Genomic DNA, 22,254 nt, shown 5'->3' with positions numbered 1-22,254 from the left:
TACAGAAATTATGCGTTTTGCGAGTTATCTCCGTGTCCAAATTCATTCTTAAAATGTTGAAACGTTGACATTCTAAAAATGGATTTGGACACGGAGGTAACCCGCGAAACGCATAATTTGATCTATGCAGAAAGTGACCGTGAAATCCTCAAGAATATTATTGTTATTATTTTTTAATATAGGTAGAATAATATTTTCAAGAATATATATAAGAATGACATAAAGCCTGATTATTTAATGCTTAATCACGTCGATTTATCTCAATTTATAACGAAGTAAGCTAATCATCACTTAGTCATATATAATATATCAGAAACTGTTGAGAGAGTATTTTAACATCCGACAAGGAAAATACATCAGTGCTGTAATTAAAGGATTAAGGTAGAAATCGGTTCGACCAAGATGCAATGCGGTCCATTAAATCTTACAAAAATTGATCGCTTATATTCGCTCTTCAGCCTTTAAAAGCCTCCCACGTTTCTTTCAGTGATAATATGTTGAGTATTTGGAGATGTACGAGTGTGATTTGAACCGTATCTCGAGGGAAAGAGAAAAAGAATGAAAAAGAATGAAAAAGAAGAAAAACAAGAAAAAGCGAAAGGCTAATAGACTGTAAAAATCCACGAAGCGTGGAACTGACGCATATCCATTTGCATAAATTATCGTGATCATTTTCATGAAGCTGGCTTTAACCGAATGCTCGTTGAAAGATGGGCGCCTTTCTTAGGGACGGAATGACAAAGGACAGCGATGAGAACAACCGTCGCTAAAATGTCCGCATTAGTCCGTCTTTTATTCAGAAATTTCGGAGAGCAGTGTGAAAGAATACAAGCAAGCGAATATGCGAGAGAAGTTGGTGGAGTAAATTAAAAAATCTAGTTCTACCAATGCCACTGGATTGCGACATGTGGAGGAAGATCGTCTTGGGGGGGGAGGAAGACTCCAAAGTATAAAAGATCGAAATGTCTCCAGACAGATGTTCAACTCATCGCCTTGACATCATACAGCTAACATGAAGCTCCTCCTGCTCACGTTTGTGGTAAGAGAGACTCATTTCCATTTATCCCCTTAGCCCTAAAATTGCGATTATAGGTATCAATTTTCATAAAACGATTTTGTGACTTTTTGACTATTTTTAAATGATAATTCTGGCTCCTTCCCTCTACAGTCTACAACATTTCATTAATTAAAAAGTAAAATACAGTTTAAGAGAAATCTGTTTATAATTTGGTTTTATAAATTGAGATTAGTAAATCAGTTTAGTGTTTTGAACATAAGTTTAAAACATAAGAACATATAAGTGTAAAGTTGCTTCGTCTAGAATCTACAGTGTTGCACAACATTTTTAATTAATTATTTTAATTACAATCAAATGATTATCATTAAACTGCAAAGGTTTTCAGGTAAAAAAAGAAAGTTTTTTTAAATATTTTAATACTTTAATCATATTTAATAACGTATTCAAATAAATTAAGTAAATCAATCAAAAATGTAACTTATAATATAACAACATTTACGTATTAAGAAATAAAAGTACATTTCTTTTTAATAATATAATAATTCTAAATTAAAAAATAAATATTTTATATGTGAGGAAATAGTAATTTTTTTAAGACAAAAAATTGTTAACTATATATTAAATAAATTATGACCCGCTTCTATCGCAAATTATCAATTATATCATATTTGCATTTTGTGATCTTTCGAAAAATAAAAAATTTCATTTAATTGTGCGAATTTTATTCGCACAATTAAACAACACGACACATGGAAGTCTAAATTCGAATATTTTTGCATTAATTAAAATTCATGAATGTCGTATCAATTTCATAAAATTTAAATTTAATTGCCGAGGCCGATTTAAAATTGCATAACAGATTGCAAAACAATAAACGAAGAGAATTCCGTCAGCTTGTCAACAAGAATGTGATATAAATAATGTAAACAATTAATAAACACCTCTAAAAAGACTTTACATTCTATTTTATTAGTATACATATTTGATATTATTATACGTAACACATGTAGACAATAAAATACTGTATTATGTTTTCTAAACTATATTTTTTAATCCTGTTTTACTGATATGTGCCAAATGTTATATTTTCAGGTCTGCTTCGCGGCAGCTCTAGCAGCACCAGCCGATAAGCCAAAGAGGGACATCCTACCGGGCGATCCACGCTACGGAACCGAACATGATCATCATCACGAACACGAAAATGAGGTACAAATCTTGAAAGCCGCCGGTGGCTACATAGGTTCTTACACGATTCCAGACGACACAGAGGACCATTCATTCCAGGTACAATCTCAGCAAACCTACGGACCGCCTAGCCATATACCAGGCAAGCCTTTGGGAGCTGACTTCTTCGCTACAAGTGATGCTGATAAAACTCCCTCCATCCTCGTGCCATCCACCTCCTACGGAATACCCGATACCACTCAGGTAATCGAAAAACTCACCAAAATCGTTTAGTCGTGTTGGATTTACTATAAATACAATTCTGATAGAAGAGTAAAAGTTATGAAATTATTTATTCCTTACAATAAAGCTATTAAAATTCATTAATACAGGTACAGTATAAATATAATGAAAATTTATTATTTAATGAATCGTTGCATTAATTAGGATTTGCTTTTCTATGCAGATTCTTACCAACTTCCTTGGATCCGTTGATGACAAAAACTCTGCCGCTATAAAGGTATGTATAATTTATAATACGTCGATCATATCATCTCTTCACAATCATAATTTTACACAAATTCGTTAATTAATTTGTTTAAAATCTTAATTCATTGTATTAGCTGTGCAATTATGATCTTCTATCCTATGTATTCATTTTTATCTTATTCTTGAATATCTTTTTAATTTTTTATACTGAATTTTCTGACTTCTTGACAATGTAACAAAATTTAGATTTTATGCTTTTATTGTGCTGACTATTAACATATGTATTTATCATTAGTATTCTATACTTTCGTCATACAATTTTTTAATACGTGTGTAAATATCGAATTCTCCGTAGACGACCGTTCAGGAACATCCGAAATTCGACACCGTGCATGTACAGAAAACCATAATCCCAGAGCAGCCAGCAGTTCACAAGCATGTGGAAACTACTCCGCAAGTAAAGGCGACGACTTCTCATTTGTCCACTGAGATCCAAGGTGAGCATTGATCTACCAAGAATTTACGATATCCTTCAGTTGTGCCGCGCCCGAGAATTTACGGGTTTTTTCCTAAATTTACATTAGACTTGTAAAAAGGTGAATACTGTTTACACCAAGTTACATAAGATATTTGGAACTTTTCAAGTTTTTATAACGGTCCAACCTTTTGCCGTTCGAGGCCGATCACGAGAGTCACGTAGAAATATTTTAACGCTCGACTAATATTGAGATGATATATGACAACACTTGTCACGGTCTAAGTGATTTGCTCTTCTTTCATCGAAAATGTATGCAAAAATGTATGCTCAAAATATGAATATTAATTATGTTATATAATTGGAAACAGTTTCTTTAACCTCACAGTGTTTATTCACTTTACTTTCGATTAAAAAGAAATCTATATTTCTTTAAACTCTGCATTTTTTGTGTCTAGCGTGAAAGATATAAATTTATGTAATTTAGGAAACCAAAATAAAGTTTAAAAAATGTTCAAAAATAAATAAATAAGTATGAAATCTAATCGGTAATTTATTTGTCAGTTTAATTATTCTGTTTAATTATAATTATTTTATTTACTACTAATTTAATTGCAATTAATTTATTGTTATAGAGATTTGCGTTTTTCGAATATTAGGTAAAAAATTAGCAGTTCATTTTTTTATATTATGCGCCTCTCGGAGAAAAAAAGAATTAATTATATAAATAAAATTTTATATATAAAAGATGAATTAAATAAATATTTGAAAATGGGAAACTTTTTCTGTTTCAGGTGTGTCCCCCTTAATTTCTACTTTCAATACCTTCCCCAATTATGCCTCGTACTCCTCGTTCAACAACATACCCCTGAAAACCGTGGATCACCATTTGCAAGTGCAAGTACCTCACCCGTATCAAGTACCGGTGACCAAGCATGTCGCTGTTCCCGTTCCAGTTCCGCACACCGTCGAAGTTCCTAAACCCTACTACGTCCGTGTGCCCCAACCTGTTCGGGTCACCGTGGATCGCCCATACCCCGTGGAAGTGCCTCGTCCAGTGCCATACCCCGTTCATCATTACGTAAAAACCAGCGTTCCAGTTGCTCATCCAATTGCTCATCCAGTTGCTCATCACGTGACGGTGGATACCAAGGCTAATCCAGTGCAGACCTTCTTCGACAATTCCCAGTTGACGTTCCAAAACGTGTTGGAAAATCTACCGACTTTCTCAAGTCCTCTGGACGGCTTCCAGAATCCGTTTGAGAACTTCGAGTTTCCCTCTCTATCTTTTATACCATCCTCCATATCCTCAATACCGTTCCTACCACAGCAACCTCAACAGGTCGTGCCCTCTTCGACCAGCAGCGACTCAGTTACGGTTGATAATGCAGCGTTGAAGATTGAACCCGTTAAAATCAAGCCCGTCGTGCAACCGAGCAAACAAGCGTATAAGCCCTCCACCGCATGTGCTGGATGTATTGTTTCTTCTGCCACAAGCAGCAAGCAGGAATATGTGCAACCCACCGATTCCAATGGTGGTTACGTATACTAGAATATTTATCTTGTAATGGACGTTGAATAAACTACTGGAATCTCTTAGTAGAAATATATACTACACGAAGAATTACTCAACGACGACTTACCCCTGAAGTGTCAATTTGATCGGAAAGTTCGCTTGGGCTTTTTCTTTTGTAATAGTTTATTTTAAGAGATTGACATTTAACTTCATGTAGAAGAAGAATGTAACTTAACTATGTAAAAGAAGAATGTTTAAAAACTTGCGCCAGTTACTTTCCTGATGATACTTACATCTTCGATTAAATCGAAGCTATTAGGAAAGTCTTTCTTTTCCTAGGTACCAACTAGAGATACTATTAAACGACAATCTGTGGATAAATTTTCACGTTTATCAAGTGGTTTCGGTAAATCTGAAAATAATTGAAGAATGTAGATATTGACTGTTTTGTGATTGCCAATCTAATAAATAAAATATTAAATTTATGATTATGCAAATCATTATTATATAAATGTTTTATAAATAAATATATATTTACAGTGTAATAATATTATACTTTTTTCCACATTTTTTCCATGAGTTATCATTTGCATAGACCATTAACGATAACATGGAAGTAAACATATCTCTATAAAAGAGTCGATCTGTAAATGCCCTATTGGTGTCTGGATATATTTTTAAAAAACGTTAAGTTATATTTTAATGGTACCTCATTTAAAATTATCAAAATATTTCTATTATACGATCCTTATAAGCTTTTAAAAAATACGTATATAAAAATTAAATAGTTTATAATTTTACTTAATATTTAAATAAATAACTTCTCTAAATTTTAATTTTAAATTTTCCTATTCAATTTTTATTACATAATTTTATTAACATGTACATATAAAGTTGTTGTTTTCAATGTGAATTATGTTATACAGTCTCTCAATCTTTCTTTCGCTTTATTTTATTTCAATTTATCTTTTAAACTTAGTTCTTTATAAGTAATTTGCTACAGGACATTTTTGCATACTACTAAATCAAAAAACAAAAAACTTCTTCATTAATCCAATATTCTATCCTTATAAGAAATAAGTATTGCAGCGATCAAAGAACAAGATAGAAGAGAGAGAGAGTTAATGAAATAAAACCACTGAAATATAATACCTACTGGAACGCGCGCGGACCCTTGCCGCCTTTGTTAGCAGTGATCCAAGAAACAGTATTTCAAGTGATATCTTTGTCCTTTTCGAAATTATACTGCGCATGTGCAGTAAACAGTAGTGGGGCTCGTACAGTCTCGGGAAAAGTTAAAATTAATAATATACGTAGCATGCCAAATGTCAAATGTATGTTGAATCTCAATTATTATTGTTTAATAGAGAGTTTAATTAGATATGGTGAAATACTGTTGTATTAAAAATTAATATTGTACTAAAAAAGGACAAAGATACCATTTGAGATCCTCTTTGTCGGATCGCGAAACTAGCGCCAGCGCGCGTTCCAGTAGGTATTATATTTCTGTGAATAAAACTTAAAATATTTATAGCATACTAATATAATTTTAGATTCTGTACAATCGGAATGACACAAAATTAAAGGTACCGAATTCAAAAATTGTGTAAACATTATTAAGATTAAAAAGATTATAGGAGAATTAGAAAATACTTTTTTTACGGAAATAAAGTTCTTTTATTACAAACATTATTGGATCACTTTTAGATTTTTTATTAGGTTGTATCCAACGTATCAATGCGAAAAACTTTACGGAATTACATAGAAATAATTCGTATACTATATATTATATAACGAATGGATAACAATAATTATTAAAGCGATTTTTGATATTGCTTGATTGCAAAATTTACTGTCTCTCACGAAATAAAAAATTAATTTTTTCAATTAACGATAGATTATTATTGTTTTGCACGTGAGATTGCTGACCTCATAAATGATAAACATTTGATTAATCAACGATATTAAATAACAAACATTGTCTTTGTCGAACACGCAAGTTTTACCACAAACGACACTTTCTCGATGGATTCATAGGCGATCCTTCTGGACAATTCCACGTAGTGCTAAATTCTTTGGAATTTTTCAGTACAGCTTGAAGTCTCACATGACCGGGACAATGAGAATTCATCATCATCCACTTTAGTGATGTAGTAGTATAAGACTCGCACCACAACTAAAACAGTGATATAATTAACATTTACTTATAACTTGAATAAAACTAGAAGCAATTTTCACAAAGAATTTATTTAATAAAGAGATAATATATACCTATTTAGCATAAGCGAAAATGTTTTTATGTTACATTCCACATAATTATATAGAGGAACAGCCTTAATATCGTAAAATAGATTAAAAGTAGATTGAAAGAAATGTTGTTGCAACATCAAATCTGTTAATTTGTTTCTATATCAAATCGGCTAAAATTCTACGAATGCGAAAATAAAATTCTTACGATTTTCTTTTGCAAATTGCGTAGTTCAAATAATAGTGACTATCTTATTAATAATATTATGTCGTTTTAAATGCTTATAGTTTCCTAAATCAGTTTTATTTATATTATTTTTTTCTCATAGTTGTTCATAATACGATTTTAAACTAAAAATTGGGGTGCAGCGTAAACCGCCACACCTGTCTGTAAAACAGACCATGAGCTAATTTAATTTTTATAATGTTGCTTTATAGAGTTAAATAACTCTACTAGAGCTGAAGACAATTGTGCATATATGGAAAAACTCTTGAAAAACTATCACATTATATATTTGCATCTTACAGAACAGCATAAAGAAATATGCATATAATTCAATAAAAATGTTTTATAACGAAGTTAAAAGATTCTGGAAAATATTGTACATATACATTCACTTATAGGTACTTTATACAGATAATTCCTGTAAAAATAATTCTAGAAAAATATAGGAATACGTAGCATAACTGCCTACTGTGTCAGTTTTAGAGCCTTGTCAGGCGTTCATTTTTGCTTATCATAAGAAAAAATTAATTGTTTCAAAATTACAAACAATATTATAAAAACTGCTTATACTATCTGATAGAAGATACTTTTTAATGTGCACTTATGTTTTTAAAGTTTTATTTTTACCTTTTGTTTAAGAAATATTATCTAAGAACAAAATGGTATGTTGATATCGGTAACATTTCTTTATCTATTGAGCAAAAGCGAAAATGTTTTTATGTTATAGTGTTACATGTCATATAATTATATAGAGGAAGAGTCTTAATAATGTAGAGTAGATTAAAAGTCAAGTAGATTAAAAGAACGGAATTATAATAAACTCTAGGTAGGTAATATCAATTTGCTGTTATTAGATGAAAAATATATGCCAATTGTAATTTACTGTTACTGATCTTGCAGTTTTTAATTCTAATTTATCTAGTAAAACCGAATTTGAATTTAAATAAGGCAGCAAATAAAAACCAAGCAAAGATGAAACTAGTTCTATCAACTATTGATTACCAAATCATCGAAGAATTTTACAATTTAAAAATATACTTTTAGTTTGAATATGAATCAGAGAAGTCTGAGAATTCCGGATTTGTCTTTCTATTTAAGCCTTAAGGAAAACAACGATTTTATCATTAAATCCCTGACTTAAAAATGGACGAACAACGATTAAAAACGACTTCTTTTCCATAAAAATATAAACTTGATAAGAATATGGAAATTGATACATAAACAAAAATGTTTAAAATATTACTTAAAACGTCTTTTTAATTGATCTGTTAAATTTTTTATTTTACTACCTTGAGCGCGTTTGAAAACTTCATGAAGCTAAGAGATTTTTATTTGTATATACCTATAAACATGAGATTAAGACTCGACTACTATGTTATAACTGGAATGTTGGCTTACGTGCGCAAAAGAAAGAAAAAGTAACTGTTCGTGCGTAAACTGCGTTAATCCCGGAAGTAAAGACTCATAACCGTGCCGAGACTTCCACCTCTTGTAAGCGACGACAGCCTGGTGAAGGCCACCATTATCGGCGACATTTTCTTCCAAAGTCAGTTCGCCGTCGATGTACTTGTCAACCTATTGAAGATGTATTATTAACTCATCGATATGTTTAAGTCATTCAATTTCTTAAAATTAAAGCTGATTTTTACATAAAAATTAATGCTTACATAAATTAAAATATAACTTACAACAGACTATATATAAAATGTTAAATATTAAAAAGATATTACCTTAATAAAATTAAATATTTTAATTAAAATTTAAATAACGTTTAAATGAAATTTTTAGAAGAATGATCTATAATATCTATTTATTTAATACTTGAACTCCCTTTTATTGTTTTATTTTATCACTTTTATTTTTTAAAAGATCAAGTCTTATCAAAAATGAACTTTTTTAATATCAAACGCTTTGTAATATGATTACTAGACTTGCCTCGACTTCGTAATAAGTATTATAGTGATCTATGAAGCACTGAGTTCTGTCCAAGTACTCTAAGATGCTTTCATTGGTCCACCATTGCCAGAGATTTCCGTCACCGTTGTAAAACCGACCGTTGGGGTCGAATCCGTGAGTAAATTCATGTCCAATTATTGCGCCGATGGCGCCATAATTTAAAGCCCTGCAATTATTTTTAAAAAATGTTAATTTTTTTTCTTTCTCATTATATAATAACCTTACGAAGAATTTACGCTTTCTACTATTTATTTTCTACATTTATTTTTTACTTGTATATATACTTTTGTATTATTTTTTTATACATAAAGATAATAATAAAAGTAATTATTCCTATTCTTACTCAAGACCCAATTCATAAAATGGGAATTGAAGAATTCCAGCAGGTATGGCTGCATGTGTAAATAGTGAAAGAAGAAAGGATATAGGTTAATGTAACATTGATGCAACAATCAAAAAAGACAGTTTTTCCAACTAACAGATTATTAACGATATAACATATTTATACTGTAAAGAGGCATTTAAAATTAAATAAATGATTACACAATTTATAGTGGAAATATATAAGACTATGCTTTTTTCAAAAATTATTTGAAAAAAACACGTTCTTGTGTAAATGTATGTAAATATATGTAATTGTGTAAATATACACATATATTTTTATATTAAACAGAAAATTCGTCAACAAATTACGTACAATTTTTCTGTATTATTGATATGTACGAATATTAAGATGCAAATATAATATGTATTACCTATGTGTTATCAATACTTCATATATCATACGAGGTGTGATCAAAAAGTAAGGTGACTTTTTGAATTTCGCGCGCTCTGTACACTCTAATTTCAAAATTTTTTTTTGTTGTGTTGGTACACTCGTCACGATCATATGTTCACAGTTTTGACTATATAGCATGTGTTGTTTTTATGTGAGAGGCATAAAGGTTAGACTCGTGTTTGCGTGCTCGGCGATTTTTTGCTGTTGAAAATAATGGAGCAGAGAGTTTGTATTAATTTTTGTGTAAAAAATGGTATTAAGTGTTCAAAAACTCTTGAAATGTTGACAGTGACGTACGGTGAGTCAACTTTGAGCAAAAAAAAAATGTTTATAAATGGTATAAGTTATTCCAAGAGGGCCGAGAAAACGTTAACGATGAACCTCGCTCTGGACGTCCCAGCACATCAAAAACCGACGAAAATGTTCAGGAAGTGAAAGAAATTGTGTTGAAAAATCGTCGAATCACGATTAGAGAAATAGCTGATGATCTTAACATATCGTTTGGCTCATGCCAATCAATTTTAACGGATGTTTTGGGTATGACACGTGTGTTAGCGAAATTCGTTCCAAAACTGCTTAATTTTGATCAGAAGCAGCGTCGCATGAACATCGCCCAAGACATGTTGAACGACGTCAATGATGATCCTGATCAAAAGGGTTATAACTGGTGACGAAACATGGAAAATTGAAAAGGCCCATGAAAGGACGAAGATTTGCGATTGAGGAGATTAAGGCTGCATCGCTGGAGGAGCTCAAGGCAATACCCAAAAGTGCATTTCAGAAGTGTTTTGACGACTGGAAAAAGCGCTGGCACAAGTGCATTGTATCAGAGGGGGATTATTTTGAAGGGGATAACATAATTTTGGATGAATAAATGAATATTTTTTTATAAAAATGAAGTCACCTTACTTTTTGATCACACCTCATATAATATTACAAAAAATTGTACATTTACATAAAAACAATAAAATATAGAGGAAAGTCTCCGACACTGACATAGGCCTCCTAAAATGACATCTTATTTCTCAGAAACTAACTACTGCACTTTATTAATACTAATAAAATAATTATCTGTTTAGCTAATTAAAGAAGTACAAACTCATAATTCGTGTATTTGTGGTTTAATTGTTTCTATATCAAATCAGCTAAAAATGAATTCTACGAATACTAAAATAAAATTCTTACGATTTTCTTTTGCAAATTGCATAGTTTAAATAATAGTAACTATATTATTGATCATATTACGTAATTTTAAATGCTTGTAATTTCTTAAATCAGTTTTATTTATATTATTTCTTCTTTTAGTTTTTTCATAATACGATTTTAAATTTAAAATTGGGGTGCAGCGTAAAACTGCTACCCCTGTCTATAAAACAGATCATGAGCTGATTTAATTTTTATAATTTTTCTGTATAGTGTCAAATAACTCTATTGGAGCTGAAAACAATCGTGCATATATAGAAAAACTCTTGAAAAATTCGCGTTATATATTTGTGCCTTGCAGAACAGCATAAAGTAAATATGCATATAATTCAATAACAATATCTTATAACGATATCTTATAAGTAAAAAAATTCTGGAATATCTTATATACATTCATTTGTAGGTACTTTATACAAATAATTCCTGTAAAAGAAAAAGAATAGGAATTCTTAGCATTGTTGCCTACTGTGTCAGTTTTAAGGCCCATTTTGTCAAACGTCCATTTTTGCTTAGCTTACTAAAAAATTAATTATTGCAAAATTACAAAACAGTATTATAAAAACTGCTTATATTATTTGATAGAAGACACTTTTTAGTTTGTATTTGTCTAAAAACAAAGTGACATGTCGGTATCTATGACCTTCCTCTACTATTATTATTGTATATAAGTTTTTATTTAATATAAAATACTTATACATATTAATAAAAATTTTATATATTTCCACTACAAATTGCGTATTTTTTATACATATGTATATAATTTTACATATTTTTACTTTTTTAATAATAAAAAATTAAATTGTTACATACTTATATGATTAAGTTGATAGTTGTGAAATGCGTTTACATCAGTAGGATCAGTTGCCCAACTGATCATCCATAATAAAACGAAGCATAAATAAAAAGAAAACCTCAGTACTAATTTTTACAGATAACAACTTTCAAAATTTTTTACTTACTATGATGACTTGTTGAATATATTTTCGTCATGCAGACTTGCCCACGTTTTGTTCAATCGCACTTGAACGAATTGTACCAAGTTTATCAAGTATCTTGTTTCCGATAGGTCTATCTAAACAATAATTAACAGATCAATATTATACAAACTACATATAAATAATGCTATTATATTTTGTAAGATAAAATAAATAAACGTAAATATATGTATATTATAAAAATAAACAAACTTAAATATATGTATATAAAAATAATTAAGACAATTAAATGAGAAATTTTAAATGCGTAAAATTTCCGCAAAACAAATTTTTCACTTATTTTGTCAGAAAATTGGAACTACTATAATTAATTTTTCACAAAACTTACGCCTTTGTAATATTCATTAAGCTTCTCCTCGTTAAAGAGCCACGTGGGAAATCCAATTGCATATTCCATTTTTTTGCTTTTTTCGATTGTTGCCATTTTTGTCAATTGATCCATCCAATCTGTCTTAGCGACAAATGAGCCGAAAGCCTCTCTTATATCCTCTAGTATTTCTTGTACTTTGTTAACTTTATTTTCGTGAAATGTCGGATCTACGATTAGCCACGATACAGCCATTCCTGGAAGTCGATGGACATCATTAATTGAAAACACCTATGGTACATTGTGAAGATACATTTATTAAATCTAAATACAGCATTATTAAAAGATTAGATGTTGATGTATTTGTTGAATATATTATTTACAAAAAAATTGATTGAAGTTTTAAATAGATACCCATTAATTTATTAACAATTCCTCCACAGAATAACGATTGTGATATGTCTATAACTTCCATGTCTGTTACCTTACTAACGTACTTGTTCCAAATATCCCTGAGTTTTTCGAAAGCGTAAGGCGCCACAATATCCACAACCGTCCACCAAATGTAACTTTCTAAATAAATATTGATTTGAATTTTGAAAATATTTTTTTTTTAAGTAAATACTGAATTTAAATAACAACAAAGTAATGTAATTAATTCAAGAAGAATTAATATTATAAATCAGGAATATACATACCTAAGACTTCTTCCTCCAAACAAGCTAATAGTACTGCAACATCTTTCAAATACTCCAGATTACCAATGAGAACTTTATCCTTGTTGTCAAGATCCAACTTATCGATTCCCTCAAAAATGGATTCAATAAAGGGCCGCCAAATTGGTGTAGGAGTGAGAGACAAATTACTATCTATTACATGATCATCTGTCAATTTTTGTAGATCGTCTACTAGCATATAATCACTATCACTCAAGCTTTCTACAGAAACACTGTGATTTCGATTTGCACGCATCATCTGTCAAAGAATTAAATTCTTATATATTCTCTTAATTGAATATATAATATTTTTCAAAATCTTAATTGTATTTTGGAATTGCATTTAAAATAAAATCAGCAACAAATATTATAGAGCGTAATAAAAAAAAAGAATTTTATATTAACAATATTAAATCTTTATTTTAACAAATTTGCTTGCGCACAAACATGTGTTAGATTTGATTTATATTATTTATAGTGAATACGAGTAAACGCACTTAATGAGCATTGGTGCACATTATAGGGATCCTAAAATCGTCTGTTATTATTGACTAAATTTATTTTTGTATAACAATTACTTTTTACATGTAATTTTACATGGAAATTACATATTTATGACTGGAAAATTACTTAAATTACATAAATATAATTGAAAATTTATTAGAAATTGTAAATTTCTAGTCATATTTAGGTAATTTTCCGGTCATAGACATGTAATTTCCATGTAAAGGATCCCTATAATATGCGCTGATGCGCACTAAGTGCGTTTACTCATATTCACCATAAATAGTATAAATCAAATCTAACACATGTTTTTACGCAAGCAAAATTGTTAAAATAAAGATTTTATATTAATAAAATAAAATTCTATTTTTATTACGCTCTATAATATTTGTTGTTAATTTTATTTTAAATGCAATTCTAAAATACAATTAAGATTTTGAAAAATATTACACATTCAATTAATATAATAAAAAAAAATCAGGTTAAACAGTGAACTCTCAATACATATCGTTGTACAACGATAAAATACATATTTTATTAATAACACGTGTTATTAAATAAAATATGTATTTTATAATTCGAAATATTTGCATTTCACTTTTACACTCATCTTCAGATTAAATCAGTGTACAACTTTAACCCGGTGTGAGCTAGGTGGTAAAGTACCTAAAAATACCTAAATCTAAAAGTACTTTATAAGACACAATGAATCTCTCACTAAATAGAAACTATAAATAAAATTATTGTCTCTGAACATACTAGAGATATGACTGTTCCACTCTCATCGCATTGTCTAAAAATAGAGAATTTTATATTATACTGACATACCATTTACAAAGATACGAATTATTTTAATTTACAACTGATAACCGGAAACACATATTGTTACTTATTACAACGTTCACATAACTTCCAACTCATACACTGAGCGAATTTTATTATATTAACTACTGTGAGTTTTATCATATTTTTGCTTGCGATTGAGAGCGAATTGTAATTTTTATATATTTTAACTTTGTAATATTTTCACCGTTCTATTTTTGTGTATTTAACATTGATAATGATCCAACAGGGATCGAAACGTTTGTTTGTGTTATATTGTTTATTGCCGACACATTAAAGTTTTATATTCTGACTAAATGACATATTTATACTGTGATTTTTTAAAATTTCTATTTCCAACTACTAACTCTTAGGCTCGTAGCCCTTTTTCTTTCACTTTTTTAATTTATTGAGCCTTATTACTATTATATTTTTATAAATAAAATATTCAGAATTATGAGAAAATTTTATTAAAATTTTAATCAAGTTAGTAACAACTTTAAACATTAAAGAGATCAATGTGTCGGGTGTGACATACTCGACCTAGCTCACGGCAAATAAATATGCACCGGTACGAACTAGTGTATCCAACTAAATTCATTATTAATAAAAAAAATACTTACGTCATAAAGAAGATTACTAATATTGTAAGTCCCCTTAAGAAATTCTTCTAATTCGTCATCTTCAATCATCGATTCGTCATCTGAAGTGCATTTATTATCAGTGCCATTATTAATAATGTGTTTAATAATATCAGCCATATAGGTAAATTCGGCCTCTTCGTTCTCGCTCAACACGGCTTCGTCATCTAACTCATCTAATTTTCGTAATCGCGATCTGATGGTTTGTAACCGCTTCTCCAATTCTTTATCGCTATTATTATTATTATTATAAATTTATTATTATTTGTACTAATTACAACATTAGTAATTTGCAAAATATTTAAAAATAATTATATGAAATAAATATACTATTGTAAGAATAATAAAAGTATACGTACGCGAGAAAAGGATAGTAACGAAATGGATAATTGAAATAGAGTACGTTCTTACTCGTGTTCTTTGGATCGGGTATGACTCTAAAGCCAAAGAAAACGTCAAAGTCCAAAGTTTTCTTTACATTGGCAAGTTGTTCGACATAATTAGTCGTTATATTGGTAACAAATGGTACCATGGGTAAATTTAACAACTTCAACAGGTCGAACAATGGAGACAAATCGAGTTCATCCACGGTATCTGAAATTTATCTTCTAATAAGACATATTCAAAATTAAAAGGTAATTTGTATAATAATAAAATTTAATTTACAATATGTTATATTTTACACGTACTATTATTAATTATTATTTTTTAAAAATATATATTATATATATATTTTATATTTTAATTAATATGTTTCTGATTATAGCGTTTGTTTCTTTAACATTTACGTAATTAAACAAAAACAGCAACGTACGTTCGTCCATACAGCTGGTGAACAGAGTCTTGGCTTGCATCACTGCCCACGGTACCTCACTTGCAGACATATTGACTATTAGTTGATCTCTGATTTTTCTGTACATGCGACTACTGCGCTCGAGGAACCAGGAATTTAGGCTATAATCCGAAGGATGCTCCTGCGGCCATCTACCACACGCGTATCTAAAAAAAAGAGCGAAAGCATATCGTACACTACAAAGATAATAAATGTATAAATGATAAATAAATTAATTAAATAAGTTTATTAATTAGTTAAATAAAAATAATGTAATATGGCAAGTAATACAAATTAATTGAAATTATGTTAGAGAAGGGTTACGAACCATAAGAATAAGATCGAATATACCTAAATAATAAGTACTATAATATAATCTTCTTGTCAATTTTAGTATTAAGCCGTTTTTAATTTAAATATATTTTTATCAATTGTTTATTACATGTTTAACACTGATTCGATCGGAGTCGAAACGTCGTATGTATAATTTCATATTTTTTTTAGTGCTTATTAATTATATTATACTTATTATTTATATTTAATCTTATTCTTATGGTTCGTAGCCGTCCTCAACATAATTTAAATTAATTAAGTGGATTAATAATAATAAAATGTTAGCATCAGTTGCTACTTCTAGAAAAAGTGGATTAATTCGTGGCACGATCGATGTCTTATATAAACGAGTTAAAACGAAACACACTGTGCAGGATTTGCGTGACACAGAAATAATAAATTTGAAAACTAATATAGCAATTTTGTGTATGATATACATTTTACGAGATGTACATCACACGATCAATACACGACATAATAGCACGCACACCGCGTGTCGCGCCGATAATAAATCTACTCACTGATAAAAATCGTCGCAAGGATCTACAGACTCGTTCATAGATTCCTTCAAACTAGCAGCTGGGTGGACAAAGAAGAATAATTAATTGTTTCCAAGATAGTAATTCCATATATTAATTTTTTTATCGTTTTATGCAATGTTTATGAATAATAATGCAAGTTTATATAATCGCATTAGTATAATAATAATTATACACTACTTACCTATTCGCATACAATCCTCACTGTCACATATCTCCACTATATTTTTACATGCATCTGCAACAGCAATATATATTTATAGAGTATCCTAAATACTTCAAGAGCAAATTAAATTTTGTTAGTTTATCGTATTTTCCAGATTTTTAATATACAGAGTGATCCGAAATTCCCGCATTCGGAGTACAGGACATGATACTTTATGCGAGCGTCAGCATGAAAAGACACTTTAAGGGATACTTTGCATTATATATATATATATATATATATATATATATATACAATTATACATATGTATATATATAAAACTTAGAAATCATGGTCACATGTAGAATGCTATAGATTATCGCATAACATCAATGATGAGCACGCAACAAAGTTGTTTCTTGGGACACGTGGTACGCTGCACAATCCATAAACACATGTTCGCTAAAATATTTACACAATGCCAATGGCGATCAAAGATATGTTAAATTGTTTCTCAATAATTTGTCAAGCATATGTAATTGTAAAGAAGATATAAAAGCATCGTAAGACTTGAGTCATTTCTTTCAAAAAGTAAAAAGTATTTCCGGTTGTTATATACCTGTTACAAAGAGTATACCTACTATTGATAGAACTCACAGTTACAGAATTTACATACGATATTAAGACATAAAATGACTAATGCAATGATATTTAAGAAATTTTAAATGTTTATGTTTTAATACCAATTTGTATGCATTATTTTTTCTTTTTTTACTCTTATCATAGTAATTTATATTTTGTTCATTAAAAAATTAAAAATATAGTAAATACTTTTTTTTAACGATTAGTACATAATACATAATTTAAAAAAATATATTTAAATGTAATATATAATTATATAATTACATATATATATATATATATATATAATATTTCAATATATAATATAGATATATTTTTAACATAGTCTCATCTATAGCAAATAAGACATATTAAAGAAGAAACTTACAAAGTACAGCGAGTATCACAACTGTTATGAACAAGGCACCCAGCAGAACGAATAAAATTATCAGTGACAGATTGGAAATCTGTCTTTTCTTCTTGAAACTATAAACATAATAAATCTAGTTAGCGGAGACTGATTGATCTACTTGCAGCGAACAAATGTATGTTCTTAATTTAATAAAGCAATTTAATGAATTATTATCAAGAGAAAACTGTCAGTCTCGCTTTCTTACTAACAAGGTTTTCCTAGATTTAATCGGCACCAAGTGATTCTGACTTCCGACCGCGTAAACAGACCCTTCCTCTGAAAAAAGAAAATATATGAAAACAATAGTAATCATTAGTGAGACAAACTACGATATCATTTTAAAAAGCAGCAATTATTACGGAAAGAGTGACCGCAAAAATCGCCCGTTTTTTGGAACTGAATTGTGTGCCAAATTTTTGCCTTATATTCAGACATTAATCACAGAGAAGTTTAAAGATGAGGTGACAATTATTATAAGAGCTGAGAGGAGTGGAATCAACGGATTTTTGCGTAGACGTAATACGTGACTCCCCCTCCTCTCCAGCTATGATAACAATTATCACCTCAACTTGAAACTTCTTTGTAATTAATATCTCATTGTAAGGTATCATTTGGCACACGGTTCAGTTCAAAAATTGATAGCCCAAAAAACGGGCTAAAAAAACCCTTTTTTGCAGTCACTCTTTAACTTGCATGTTTAAAATAATATATATATATGTATATATAAGTACTTTTATTACCTATATTGTTATTATTTTTGATATCAAAAGTCCAATAATTTAAAATAGATAAAGGAGCATAAAAGCCAATTTGCAAGATGTACATGCAAGTATATATTATATTAAATAATTTTTTTGTGAATATACAAATACAAACAAAATAAAACGCAAATGTTTCGACCTTATATTAAGTCATCTTCAGTACTTGCATAAATTTTTAAAATTATGTAACGGCACTAGTATATTCTCAATATAAAAATTAAAAATCAAATTAGTTTATAAAAATATATATATTCCATTATCGTATGTATATAAGCCTGTTAAAGATACACAAACAGGGGAATCCATTGAGAGTAAGTATGTCGTGCATCAACAGCCCGCTTTATCATCTTCATTTTTACACGATATTATTGAACGCAGCATTCCCAAACATTTCAGCTACGTGAAAAATAGCTATCAATTAGTTGAAAAAATCAGTGGCTTGTCTGTTGGTGCAGATCACAAACTGGTCTCGTTGGACATGGTATCTATGTTCACCAATGTCCCCAAAGAACTAGCCTTGAACATTAAAAAAGATGAAATTTTATCACCACAGTTACGCCCATTCCGACAGAAGAATTTATTTTAGCGATTTCGCTAATCTTAGAGTTACTTTTTTTCACATTCAATGGAATAATCTACAAACAGATCTTTGGCGCACCCATGGGCTCACTCTTGTCCCTGATTTTAGCGGATATTGTAATACAGGACTTTGAGGAGGTTGCATTTGCGAGCATTGACACCGGTCTACCATTTTACATCAGAATACATAGGTGATATCATATTTATGGCTCTAGAAAAATTATTAGAAAAAATTTTAACAAATTTTAAGGTAAATATGTAGTTTAGGGCAGTCCCCACCAATTTTAATTTGTATCATGAGAGATTAAAATTCACTATGGAGATTGGTGTCGATGACTGCATTAACTTCCTCGATGTTATCCTGATTGTGAAGAATAGTAGCATTATATTCGACTTATACAAGAAATCCACAAATTCCGAGATATCTTAACTTCCATTCAAATCACCCTTCTTCTGATGGAATATAAAAGATCGATTATTATAGACATATTAAATATAATTTTACTATTGTCACATCCTCGTTTTCTCGTCAAAAATCATTAATCGAGATTTTCAAATAATAAATACTCATTAAATTTTTTATTTTCTATCATCAACAAACAAATTCACAATTTTTCGAGGAACACAAACAACAATAAAAGAACACACCAAAAAACTTACACTGATGCTGGTAGTATAAAAAAGTACTTCACAGTTCCATACATTACATTTCGGAAATTTTAAAAACTGTCACTACAAAACATTATTTCCGACTATCTTTTAAACCAACCAACTTCTTGAATAATTTTATAAAAACAGGAAAAAACCGCATAGATAAAAAAGAAAAATGTGATGTGGTCTACAGAATCAATTGTCGGGATTGTGAATTCAGTTACGTAGGACAGACAAAAAGACAATTGAAGGCCAGAATAAAAGAACACATGACAGACATTAATAAAATCACAGGTTCGCTTTCGGTCATCTCCTGTCATAGATTAGAATTTAATCATGAATTTCAGTGGGAGGATATAAAAATATTAGATGTAGAATCGTCTTACTGTAAAAGATTAGTATGAAATGATCTATATTAAAAAGCAAGAACAAGGATTAAACAAGCAAAGTGATACCGACAAGCTTCCTTCTTCTTCTATTCTTGTTGGCTCCCGCGAACTGATGGCGCTCACGATACGACCAGCTTGACTTTTACGCTCCTTTATCCATTTTAATTTGACTTCGTTCAGATAACCAATAAATTGTTTATAATTCCATTAATTTGTTCAATTTTTTTTTAAATAAGTCTTTGTTTATAATATATATACATACATTATCTCCTAGATAATATTTGTAATAATATTAATTTTTAAGTAATAAAAAAAATTAATACCATACTTAAAAAATAAGTTAATTTTTTTACAAATAAATAACAAAATTATATCTATATGTACACATATTTAGTTTAAATAATTTTCAGTTTATATATATTTTAATCTTATATCTTTCTTTTAGGAAAGCAATTTATTAAATTTAAATAATAATTATCACTAAAAATAAAGTAAAAAATTTGCAAATAAGAATTATCTCTATCACATACAAATATAATAAATTTTTTATTTATTATAAAAAATCATGAAATATTGTACAAAAAAAATTAATATTTTATTTTATTTTTTTATAATGTTAAATGATATTGAGCGACCTACATTTATTAACAGTAGATTTCTATCTTCTTATAGCCTAGTTTTGTTATCGCATAACAAAATAAGGTCAGTTTAGCGTTCAATAAATTTAAAAAAAACAATTGAAGATAAAATAAAAGTTTTTCTTTGGATAATATCAAAATTGATTATTAATTTTTTGTTTCTTTTAATTAACCAAAATACTTCAAATAAACGAAATCTTTTTATATAAATATATACATATAACCTTTCTACATAATTTTCAATATTGCAATACATAATAAAATTTGTTGTGTAATAATATTGATTTATGCATTTTAAACAAATAATACTTTTATTATTAATAACAAAAACAACAATAAAATTATATTTAAAATAACTATGCTAATTAAATAAACACAAAATATAAATTTTAGTAACAAAATAGGATTTACGTATTAGTTTACTTTTTTACACAATTTTCAACTGTGCTTTTTTTCAATTGTGCTTTTTTCTTATCTTTTTCTGTTAGATTTATATATATATGTTTTGATAAATATTTATTTTATTTCTGAATATAGAAGATGTAAAAGAATACAATTAAAAAAAGAGACATTATAGTTAAAAATTAAAAAATTAATCTGTAATTTTGCGATTAAGTTTATATTATTATATTATTTTTCCATTATTGTTACGTCTGTTAGTATGATATCCGCAATCGCAAAAGCAAGAATAATAGGCTCGTAATGTAAAAACTGCAGAAACTTTTCTTGACTCCAACTTTAAAATATCAGGCTACGGGAACATCATCGGGTTATATACGTACATAAGATGCACCGGAAAAAAAAAGTCAGGTAGATAGGCTAGCGTATAAAAATATAACTTACTACGCTCGTTGCTCATGTTGAATGACACACTAACCGAATCGAACTGACGACACTGAACACCGAGTTGAGTCAGATAGATAACGTCGAAGTCGATACGTTCACATTTTCCCAGTGGTTCTAGTCGTACATCGTTGTCGAACCAATAACAACGGCGATCAAACGTCAATTTTCCCTTCCGATTATCCGCGATAACACCCACGCATAACGCGACTGTAAAAAATGAATGACACCCGGTATCTTCCGACAATGACTACCATTGTTGGTGAAACTCTGGGATTTCAACCCTTTCGATATCATCAAATACAATAATTTATGCTCGTGTCGAGGATAAATCAATTAGAAACTCTACTGGGAGTAAAAAAATTAAATAGGAATTTCTTCTGTATTATACATTCTAAGAAAATGTATGTTAGTTTTAAAAAAAGGTAAAAGTTTCGATTAAGGAACCCCCCCC

The 22,254-nt window shown here is 29.3% G+C and overlaps 2 protein-coding genes across 2 annotated transcripts; one reads left to right on the top strand and one right to left on the bottom strand.

Moving 5' to 3' along the window:
• Positions 1-975: 975 nt before the first annotated feature.
• On the top strand, positions 976-4,884 carry LOC108760572 (kinesin-related protein 10). Its single transcript, XM_018506613.1, has 6 exons — positions 976-1,039; positions 2,111-2,224; positions 2,303-2,446; positions 2,649-2,702; positions 3,027-3,168; positions 3,941-4,884. The coding sequence occupies exons 1-6, from the start codon at positions 1,013-1,015 to the stop codon at positions 4,696-4,698; spliced, it is 1,239 nt and encodes a 412-aa protein (XP_018362115.1). The 5' UTR covers positions 976-1,012; the 3' UTR covers positions 4,699-4,884.
• A 1,642-nt stretch (positions 4,885-6,526) lies between these two features.
• LOC108760417 (endothelin-converting enzyme 1-like) lies at positions 6,527-21,816 on the bottom strand. The gene is made up of 17 exons (XM_018506377.1): positions 21,801-21,816; positions 18,149-18,215; positions 17,916-18,013; positions 16,946-16,999; positions 16,744-16,801; positions 15,872-16,056; positions 15,417-15,651; positions 15,040-15,289; positions 13,073-13,349; positions 12,789-12,947; positions 12,396-12,631; positions 12,032-12,144; positions 11,883-11,941; positions 9,435-9,483; positions 9,071-9,257; positions 8,534-8,710; positions 6,527-6,838 (listed from the first exon to the last, which is right to left on the bottom strand). Exons 1-17 carry the CDS (start codon positions 21,814-21,816, stop codon positions 6,665-6,667), a joined length of 2,394 nt encoding a protein of 797 aa, XP_018361879.1. The 3' UTR covers positions 6,527-6,664.
• Positions 21,817-22,254: the final 438 nt, after the last annotated feature.

The sequence above is a fragment of the Trachymyrmex cornetzi genome, unplaced genomic scaffold (genome assembly GCF_001594075.2).
Source record: "Trachymyrmex cornetzi isolate Tcor2-1 unplaced genomic scaffold, Tcor1.1 scaffold108, whole genome shotgun sequence".
Taxonomy (NCBI): Eukaryota; Metazoa; Arthropoda; class Insecta; order Hymenoptera; family Formicidae; genus Trachymyrmex; species Trachymyrmex cornetzi.
The sequence above is the reverse complement of the archived record's forward strand: the minus strand, read 5'-3'. Positions and strand labels throughout refer to the sequence as shown.

Bases quoted from the DNA above. Each gene is read 5' to 3' on its own strand.
- LOC108760572 (XM_018506613.1), top strand. From the start codon at position 1,013: ATGAAGCTCCTCCTGCTCACGTTTGTG. The intron at 2,225-2,302 runs GTACAAATCTTG...CATTCATTCCAG, and splicing joins ATCACGAACACGAAAATGAG to GTACAATCTCAGCAAACCTA. The intron at 3,169-3,940 runs GTGAGCATTGAT...TTTCTGTTTCAG, and splicing joins TTTGTCCACTGAGATCCAAG to GTGTGTCCCCCTTAATTTCT.
- LOC108760417 (XM_018506377.1), bottom strand. The intron at 16,802-16,945 runs GTAAGTAGTGTA...TTGTCCACCCAG, and splicing joins TGAGGATTGTATGCGAATAG to CTGCTAGTTTGAAGGAATCT. The intron at 11,942-12,031 runs GTAAGTAAAAAA...ATGGATGATCAG, and splicing joins ATATTCAACAAGTCATCATA to TTGGGCAACTGATCCTACTG.